The sequence below is a fragment of the Sardina pilchardus genome, chromosome 18 (assembly GCF_963854185.1).
Source record: "Sardina pilchardus chromosome 18, fSarPil1.1, whole genome shotgun sequence".
NCBI classification, from domain to species: domain Eukaryota; kingdom Metazoa; phylum Chordata; class Actinopteri; order Clupeiformes; family Clupeidae; genus Sardina; species Sardina pilchardus.
Genome location: NC_085011.1, coordinates 10,589,512 through 10,599,511, shown reverse-complemented (window position 1 = coordinate 10,599,511; position 10,000 = coordinate 10,589,512). Strand labels below are relative to the sequence as shown.

The 10,000-nt window shown below is 44.9% G+C and overlaps 2 protein-coding genes across 3 annotated transcripts in view; both read left to right on the top strand.

Moving 5' to 3' along the window:
- The window catches only part of calm2a (calmodulin 2a (phosphorylase kinase, delta)), a 6,994-nt gene extending 1,040 nt beyond the window's left edge, over positions 1 to 5,954 (top strand). The window contains exons 3-6 of the mRNA XM_062519000.1: positions 3,560 to 3,703; positions 4,056 to 4,162; positions 4,506 to 4,641; positions 4,847 to 5,954. Coding sequence (XP_062374984.1) covers positions 3,560 to 3,703; positions 4,056 to 4,162; positions 4,506 to 4,641; positions 4,847 to 4,875 — 416 coding nt within the window. The 3' untranslated portion in view covers positions 4,876 to 5,954. The remainder of the gene's footprint in view (positions 1 to 3,559; positions 3,704 to 4,055; positions 4,163 to 4,505; positions 4,642 to 4,846) is intronic.
- Positions 5,955 to 7,644: 1,690 nt separating this feature from the next.
- The window catches only part of stpg4 (sperm-tail PG-rich repeat containing 4), a 6,125-nt gene continuing 3,769 nt past the window's right edge, over positions 7,645 to 10,000 (top strand). Inside the window, exons 1-4 of one of the 2 annotated variants that reach the window (XM_062519825.1) lie at positions 7,645 to 7,908; positions 8,226 to 8,285; positions 8,904 to 9,158; positions 9,855 to 9,919. In XM_062519825.1, the coding sequence (XP_062375809.1) occupies positions 7,834 to 7,908; positions 8,226 to 8,285; positions 8,904 to 9,158; positions 9,855 to 9,919 (455 nt within the window). In that variant the 5' untranslated portion in view covers positions 7,645 to 7,833. Of the gene's footprint in view, positions 7,924 to 8,225; positions 8,286 to 8,903; positions 9,159 to 9,854; positions 9,920 to 10,000 lie in introns of both variants that reach the window. The other variant, XM_062519824.1, reaches the window with a different exon arrangement.

Below are 10,000 nucleotides of genomic sequence, written 5' to 3'. Positions count from 1 at the left end.
CTCCCTCTTCCCTCCCCCCGCGTTGGATTTATATTTTCGCCTTTTAAGGCTTTCCTTAGGACAGACAGTATTGAAACGCCTGAATGAATGGGCTGGCTGTATAGTGAAGGTAGCAGAACAGGCCTATAAAACAGGACGTGTACTAACGATGGGAACGCCTTCCTGGCAATGCTTTGCATTTTATTGCAAATTATTTCTCCTACGTCTCCCAGATATCACCCTCTCTCTCTCTCTCTCTCTCTCTCTCTCTCTCTCTCTCTCTCTCTCTCTCTCTCTCTCTCTCTCTCTCACCCTCTCTCATCCTGCTTTTTCTCTTTGTCAGTAGTGCTTCTCCCATTTTGGGCTCTCCCAGTCAGTGATGGTACTTTGGACCGGCTTTTCCCTCTGTAGCTCTTAGTCATGTGTGCAGGGTGTGCCCCTGTCCGAGCCCAGTTTCAGTCAGCAGGGCAAAAGCCTCTGGGCCAAAATACCCCCCTCCCTCTTCCCAAAGCCTCGCCCTCCACCCCACCCCCACGGTCCACAGTTGGACTCTGACTCTTTTCATCAGAATCTGCTTTTTAAGCAAAGGCCATTCACTGGGAGCTTGTTGTTTGGGCCGTGTGATTCTGGAGGGGAGAGAGATGCACAAAAGTGTTTCACGTGCCATTGCAGCTGCGTCTTTATTCTCTCTCTTTCTCTCTTTCTCTCTCTGTCTCTCTCTCTCTCTCCATCCACCTCTGTATCTCTCTCTCTCTCTCTCTCTTTCTGGCAGGAGGATATGAGGTCACAGTACTGAGGCCTAGCACTCTGAGAATAGTTCTGCCTCGTTGTGCTAGAATGCAAATAGGCGGGCCGTATCGCCAGAAAAGATTGAGTGGCCTGAAAGGCACCATTTTACACCATGGCACTAGCGAGCATCAGAATGCCCCTCTGTTGCTCTCTCCTACTGGACTTTGACTGTTCATCCTGATTTCTCTGTGTGGCTGGTTGATGTCCAGCCTTTATGACAGCGCCGGTCTATATAAAAAGAGTTATGTAACAGGTACAGTAATGCACGCTGGAGCATCGGCTGATGTCCTCCCACAACCCTTCAGCAGTGGGTAGTGCTTCAGCGATGCAGCAGCAGCAGCACAGCAGCCCCCTTTTAATGGTGTTCTCTCTGGCAAAGCCAGAGTGTTGGAGGAGTCTTCTTAACACCCTCTGATAATAATAGTCGTTTCTCTTTTAATGGTTTTGGGGGCTCTTTTAAGATGGACCAGACTCGACACTTAGGATGTGAGGGAATCTATTGTGGCGTGCAGGAAACTGTGAACTAATGGCGTCAAGGAAAGCTCCGGGGGATGGAAATCAGGGCTGTTTTACAAGAGCCCAGAGAGCGCGGCTCCCCTTCGCGGCGAGGCGGTTGCCGGGGCGATGTGGAGGATTGTTTATTTTTCGGAGCCGGGCCTTGGCTGAGGCGGGGCGGTGCGGTTGGGACCGGGGCGAGGTGGGCGCAGCTTGCGCGTCTCCCAAGCCCCCGATGAGGTCACGCAGGCAGCAAAGTGGGCACCCATAGGGCTGGCCCCCTGAAGCCATAGTGACAGGTCGCCAATAGCAACCCTTGTGAGGTCACAGCCAGAGCGCGGATCCAGAAGAAGCCTTGGGGTCAACAGGGCTGCGCCCATAGACATATATACATGATGATGCCACAAGGGTGCAGGTTGTTACAGTAGGCCTGCAAAGCTTCAACGTCCCATCCTGCATTCTGTTCTAGTCATTCTATTATATTATATCTGCATAATAATATGCTTGTAACAATAACTGGTTACAACCAGTTAGTGGAAATCAGTTGTACTACTCATTCATGAATGGACCGTGACATTTATTTAGACTTTTCACTGTATTTAATACTATAGTAATATTAACTGGTTGCAAATAATTTCCCCCAAGGGCAAAACTGCCAAGATCGAATGATCTTATCACTGAGTTTCAGTCAGATAGCAGTCTAAAATAGGTTGGTGTAGCTGATGTACTGTAATTTCACCCATGTAGTATCCCAGCTGGAGATTGGCTCATTCATACCTCTTTGTAAACACCAAAAATAAATCAATACTAGGTATATGATACTGTTACTACACAGCACACGTATACTATGCTAAATCATGCATTTTATGTCCTTGTGAAGTAGCTTTTGTGGCTGTTTTCGCTTTGTCAGCCTGCCCAACTTTGAAAGTAGGAGGTGGTCAGTTGTAACAGTTGTTATCGCTGACTGTTTCACAACGCACACGCCATCGATTGACACAGCAGTCGCTAAAGTGGAAGTAGTGTGAAGGATATATCAAGTTTCACTCTGAGTGAGAAATAGAGAGAACACCGCTCACATTTTCTCAACTCGGACTACATGAGAGAGAGAGAGAGAGAGAGAGAATTGGACTCCATCTCTTACTCAACTCCTCCAAGACATTAGCCCTCTGTGTGAAGTGTGTTCGTGGTGTTGTGTGTGTGTGTGTGTGGTTGCACAGGCTATTTATACATATCTCTGTGTGAATAGGCTTATCTCCAGTCCCCTAACAAACACAGGAAGCCCTTGTGTCTGACTAATGAATCACACAACTGGAAGGAGAAGTGTGCATATGTGTGTGCGAGGATGTGGGTAGAAGGGTGTGTGTGTGTGTGTGTGTGTACAAAAAGTGTGTAAGTGTGTGTAAGTGGGGTCATGGTTGTCAAGACTCCTGAATCCATGGTGGGTTGCACAACGCCATGGCGCCCTGTAAAACAGCCAGGCCCTCTAATGCTCCTAGCAACCGTTGACTCATTCGCGCGCGCACACACACACACACACACACACACACACACACACATACACACACACAATCACACCACCCTCTGGCATGACTTGCATGCCTTGTTCTGTGGTTTGCCCAGGCTTTCTTCACACCTAGCCTCCATCATCAGACACCCCCTGTCTTGAGTAAGAGAGGGAGATGGAGTGCCACTGGAAGTCTATCGTTTCTGCTTTGCTTTGACAACCAGTGTTCATGCCCACCGTGTGTGTGTGTGTGTGTGTGTGTGTATGTGTGTGTTCCAAGGGTGCTGTTGGCAATGTTAGTGCTCTGGAGCGTTTGACAAGAATTTCTTCCCCATGCCCACCTCTCCCTCCCTCCCTCCCTCCCTCCCTCCCTCCCCTTCTCTCCATCTCTCCTTCTTCTTCCCTCTCTCTATCTCTCTCTCTCTCTCTCTCTCTCTGACTCCTAGCTATTTAAGTGGTTAATTAATGGCCTGGCAGTGGCAGTGAGTTTGGGCTGTGTGCTTTCTTTCTCTACAGCCTTCAGGGATTCATATCAAGCACTTGTGCCTCTCTGACTGTGTAGCTCACTTCACAGGCCTTTCTTGTGACTAGCTTCTTTCAGTACAGGTTGTACAAATGGATCTTTAGATTGTCAAATATGGTTCTAAGAATGGTGTCAGACATTCTTTTGTTTTCCATTTAGTAGTGTTATGTTGAGGGCATAGCATCAGTGCTTTCGGTTGTCATGTTTGTTTTGTGTGATTCACCATTCATCATCTTCCTCTCTCTCTCTCTCTCTCCGTCTCTCTGCAGAGTTCAAAGAGGCTTTCTCGCTCTTTGATAAGGACGGCGATGGCACCATCACCACTAAGGAGCTGGGCACAGTCATGCGCTCTTTGGGACAGAACCCCACTGAGGCTGAGCTGCAGGACATGATCAATGAGGTGGACGCTGACGGTGAGTGTGTGTGTGTGTGTGTGTGTTTGTGTGTGTAACAAATATAGTTAATCCAGCTATAACACTCAGGTCATTCTCCTTATATGTGGCCCATACCAATGTACTACTGTGAGAATTACACATTCAATTCTATTCAAAGGTGCTTTATTGGCATTACAATTGGTCAGACATACACATTCTCATGCAATACATACATATTCTCAAACGCATTCTAAGTTTGGAAAGACACATACTGTATAGCTTCTTGTGTACATCTACACTGTACACAGACCCTGCACCCCCATGTTTATGTGCTGCCCTCAGTGTGTTAAGTGGTCTAAGTGTCTTAATGCTCACCTGTTTCCTGGTGCAGGTAATGGAACGATAGATTTCCCAGAGTTCCTCACTATGATGGCCAGGAAGATGAAGGACACCGACAGTGAGGAGGAGATCAGAGAAGCATTCCGCGTCTTTGACAAGGTACTCACTTCACTCTGTGTGTGTGTGTGTGTGTGTTTGTGTGCGTTTGTGTGTGTGAGTGTGAGAGAGAGAGAGAGTGTGAGTGTGTGCCTTTGTGTGTATTTTGATGTGTATAATTCCATAGTCAGCTGAACACGTTAGGATGTTGCTGTACCAGTTATGCCACAGAGGACCCATCTGTGTTTTTCCCTCCGCACATACCCATTTAGAGCATTACAAACTGTGTGTTCACGTGTGTGTATAAATATATATATATATATATATATACACATGAATGCCAATGATTTGAGCTTAGGAGCAAGTTCTAAAGGTGTGTGTGTGTGTGTGTGTGTGTGTCTCCCAGGACGGTAACGGCTACATTAGTGCTGCTGAGCTTCGTCACGTGATGACAAACCTGGGCGAGAAGTTGACGGACGAGGAGGTCGATGAGATGATCCGAGAGGCCGACATCGATGGTGACGGCCAGGTCAACTACGAAGGTTGGTGATCTGTCTTGTTTTTACAACCAATACAATAGGTTATGTACTGCATATTTTCCATATACTGTATCTGTTGATATTGCTAATAGCAACTACCTGAATACATACATTATAATATCTTGGTAACTGTGATTGTGTATGTTATTGTTGTGGCTGGTTACATAATCTAAAGTTGGTCTCTCTCTCTCTCTGTTTTTATCCACAGAGTTCGTACAGATGATGACGGCGAAGTGAAGGCCTTGTATAGACGCTCGCTCTTCTATAAATCATTTGCCTTTTTTCCTTATTTTTGGTTTAATTTATCTGTAAACCGTTAAGCCCCAACTAACCCCATCCTTTCCTCCTCCTCCTCTTCCTCATCTTCCTCCTCCTCCTCCTCCTCCTCCTACTCCCCCTCTTCCCCCTTCCCCTGTCCTACTCCCCTACTGGCTATCCAGAGGAACTGCATGTAAACCGCATAGGATCACAGTCTTCATGTCCCTTTTATTTATTTATCTTTTTATTTTTATTTTTTGCTGTCGTCGTGGTTTTTTCCAGAGTGGCGGCGTGCCTGAGCGAATCGGGCGCTCGCCTGGGCGAAGGGGGGTGGGGTTGCGGTGACACTCGGAGATCGTTTGGTCATGTCTGTTGGGCACCCCTCCCGCCGCTGCGTGGCAGTGATTGGAGACCTGTCAGCCGGTTGTCACACCGCTGGCATGGAAACGATGTAGAGGAGTTCCTCTCTGCATGGATCTTGGATCATGGATTAAAAAAAAAAAAAGCATATACAGTATGGAAAAATCTTCTTCTCTCAGCATTGCACTAACTGCAAAAAGAAAACAAAAAAAATGAAATGAAATGAAAAAGACGAGTGTGTCATCTTAAAGCACTCGGACAGAAACTCTTTTTGTATCTGCTGTTATATACTAGAGAACTACTTGTTTGAATCTTGTTATGCTTTTTGATGTTTTAATTTACTTTTCTGTTCATGTTTTATTTTTTTCTCTGTCTTTGTTTCTTTTCTTTATCTCCTTTCCTTTCTTTCTCTTGCTTTCTTTCTTTCTTTCTCTTGTTCTTTCTTTTTTTAAGCTTAAGGCATAGCGATGCCTCAGATAATTCATTCCAAGTTGTATATTTTTGTTTTCCAATAAAATTTACAGTTTACCCAGACTGAAAAGTTTTCTTGATATTAGAAGCCTGTGTTTTTTTCATTGCGTGATGACACAGCAACGTGAATATTTATGTATCTGGATTTGCATGTACCTCTAAACTGGTTTGATTTCACACTATTGACGTGCTGACCGCATTGATAAAAAATGATTACAGTACCATAAGCTGAGCTGGCATTGGTGTGCTTTATTTTCTGTGTCAATTAGGTGTTTTTGATGTATTATGTTACCGTGTCTTACGAGAGATGGGAAGTGCAAAGCACTCATTACAGAGACATTTAGTCTCATCTCATCGAGTATTTAAACTATTTTAGCACTACATTTTAAGAGTAAGATTTTTCATAGGTCGTTTACCATTTCACATGGCCTGTTACTCATTGAACTGGCTAGTTGTCTATCATGTATCTATTATTCTATAAATGGCTATTGGTATGAGGATTTGCTTTCAGTAAGAGTGTAAGGTTTTAATAGATGATCCATTTCATCCATACACAATATACTATTGCTAAATTAGATGGTGGTCCACTCTGAAATGGAGCAGAACTGTCCATGAGCTTTCTGAAGGGGACTACTAGTTGAATCATATGTTAATGTACAGTTGCCACTGTACCTGCAAATATAAAAGGTGTGGGTTTTTGAACATTCTAACACAAGATTCCATTCCGCAACAATTCAAGGTTCTAAAATTCTATGTAGAATTCAATGAACCCAGATATTCTTTAGAATGTTAATTTTCCAACATTCCTGTCACACCGGTGTGACGGTTGTACAGTTGCCGCTGTACCTGCAAAGATATTAGCCCTCATATAGAAAGCAAAATGTACTGTAACAGTCTAGAGGCAGAGTGGGGTCAGAAACATGTCCACATGATGTTCCTCTGTGTTGTACAAGGCCTAGGCTATTTAGAAGAACAAGTTGACCCCCCAACTGTCATTGCATAATTCACAATCTGCCAGTTTTTCACAGGCCAACAGACAAACATCACATTAAGTTACAGGGTCCCTTGAGACTGACGGATCCCATCAGTTAAATTATGCAGGGTTAACCAGAATATGCTGTAGCTTCTAGATGATTTGGGGAGGTCTATTACAATGTCATGCATGGCAGGGCAATGTGCACTTATTCTTTTCAAATAAGCCCTTTTACAAATTCAAGTGATTTAAAAAAAGAAACAAAGAAAAAAATCAGGTTTTCATTTATTTCACGTGTGATTGTGATTTCCTGGAACCCAACACTACAACACTACCAGTGAGTTCAGTAATGTTGCTGTTCAGTATTGTCGCCTACCAGTTGGGAGTAGGAAACACCTATAGTGAGACATGCCATGGTAATGTGAGAGGTGGCACGAGTAGAAAATGTACTGTACTGTAGTTTGAAAAAAATCCCCAACTTCCCTCAAGTCTATTTCCCCTGAGCAACCCTAAACAGCGCAGTAGACCTACCTACAATATCAGGAAGAGTCCTATTCATGCTACTGAGTGTAGGGTTTCCCCAAATAATCTCGTTTCCCCTACTGACGTGGTGGAACGATATGCTTCTATATGCTGGAACGATGGCGCATAAATCTTTCCTCCAGTGAATGACCGAAGCTAGTCTTAATTGGTATCCCTTGTGGCAAATAGTAAAATGGATCTTACTTCTATTGCCTATTAAATCAAGTTTCTTAAATCAGCAATAACCTACCAACATGCATGAATGATTACGCTACTGTACTCAGAACCTCACCGCTTGCATGAGCGCAGCGGGTTTGGCTGTCAGTCTGCTATTGAATTCTACAAGTGACCCTGACCTATTGTTAACGTCATAAATAAATACCCAAATCCAATTGTAGAAATTATCCTAGTGCAATGACAGCTCGGTTTCGCGCATGGGTTTGCGTGATTAATTGTTAAACAACCGATGTCACCACTGATTAGGCTGGTTGTGCCGAGGGTCTGATGGTGTGACGGGCCTAGCGACGGTCACGGTAGACTCGGTGTCCATTACCCGCGCCACAATAAGAGCCTGACAAAAGCCTGAAGACGTAAAGAGCATCAGACGCAATATGACCATTGGGAGAGATAAAGACGTATCGAAATTAAAGGACGTATGTCGCGATACGGACAAAACAACGGACAAGGTAAGAATGGAAAAAGTAAGGCAAGCTGAATTATTGATCATAGTTCCATTTTAACTCCATGGAGGGTTGTGCTTGTTTATTCCACTACCCAATGAAAGAGCTACGCAACATACAAGTTTAATAGAGCCTGCATTGTGGAATGTAGCATAGTGTACACAGTTGCCACTTGCTAGGTATGTAGTGATAATGCACCCCCGCCCCTCCTCTCTCTCTCTCTCTCTCTCTCTCTCTCTCTCTCTATTTCTCTATTATGGTTGCTCTATTATGGTTGCTGATGGTTACAGTATGAAAACTGAACTTAGCATTTGTTTCCACAGACTAATGGGAAGCAAAACCAGCATGCGCAGAGAGGGGGCTGGTGGAAAGACACCATCAAAGTATGTTATGTACACACACACTACACTCATTCACATACACAAACACTCCAACACAGGGACAGGCAGGCACACACACACACACACACACACACACACACACACACACACACACACACACACACACACACACACACACACACACACAAACACACAAAGTCACACACACACACACACACACACACACACACACACACACACACACAAACACACAAAGTCACACACACACACACACACACACACACACACACACACACACACACACACACACACACACACAAAGTCACACACAATTTACACAATAACATTTATCCATGTAACCAATGAATTATGTGGTTCATCAATCCTTATATGCCCAAGATGCCATGGTGAAAAGCTAGCTGTGTCTGTGGTCCCGATAGCGCAGCATTAAGGTGGCCAAAAAGAGCCCTGTAGAGCTTTGTATTGTTATTAGAGGGGCCTGCCAAAAAATGGGAACCACTGCTCTAGATAAATCTGTAAAAAACTATGTGATTCTTGTCTAACAATTACTTCCAGGTAATGCATCTGGATGGAAAGTCATTAATTAGTTAAATTCGTTAAATGAGCTACTACTAGTTCTCTTGCAATCTGTTTGTCCAGGACACCCCTATCCCTGGCACCTACCACATCCGAGACTTCATCGAGGAGGCCAAGCTCAACCCTGTCCATGTGACCTACGGCTTCAGGGGCACGGGGCGCAGCGGGCAGACCGCCCGCGTGCGGAAGGGTGACGTGCTCCTGCCCGGGGCCTACGACTTCCTGGACTCCACCCAGCAGGCACTGCAGCGGCAGGCCTCGTGGGCCTTTAAGAACCGCCCGCGACCCAACAACTACACGCTGGGCATCCGCGACAAGGTGGGCAGAGGGGGGGGTCAGATGACGCAAGGTGCTTTCCTACCGTAGGGTTTGGGGTGGACAGGGGTCTTAGTTTAGTTTAGTTTAGTTTTATTCACAATACCACTTAAAGCAAAATATTACAGTAGGGTTATAAGCTTAAAATGGGTAAAGTGAATGGGTCCCCCAAGGAAGCTGGGAAGCTTATAGGTGGGGGCCCAAAGATCATAAAGAAGGTAGTGGTACAGTAAAAGCATACATAGTACACCAAAACACACAGAACTACAATACCTCCAGGAAATGTAGGTCTGGGGTACGGTTTGTGTAATCTCCAGTGCAGTTTGGATTTGGTGTGAAAGCAAAACAAGTCACACCAAGAGCTGAATACTCTTTACGACTGCTGGTGTATCCAAATTCATACACAAGTTCAAACCGGCAAAAACAGACATGAAAATGTCCTTAGTTCTATATTACTGCTTCCTGAAGCTGCCTAACTTCTCTGATCATGGGATGCTGCATTGTGTGTGTGTGTGTGTGTGTGTGTGTGTGTGTGTGCGCGCATTACTATTGAAGCAGGCATTTAAAATAGTCTTTAGCCTAATTACAGCACTTCCTCAATTGTGCCTCTATTCCTTTTACTTGAAATGTGTTAATGTTTTTGTGTGTCTCTGTGTGTGTGTATGTGTGTGTGTGTGTGTGTGTGTTTTGTGCGGTTAGGACATAGACCTCTCCCCTTGTCACTATGACACTATGAACAAGCCGGTCCCCAAAATGCCCTGCAGGTAAGGATCTAGCCTTGACCCCTTAGACCTCTGGTTCTTCCCTTCAGATAAGAACCCAGACGTGAACTCTCTCTTGTCTCT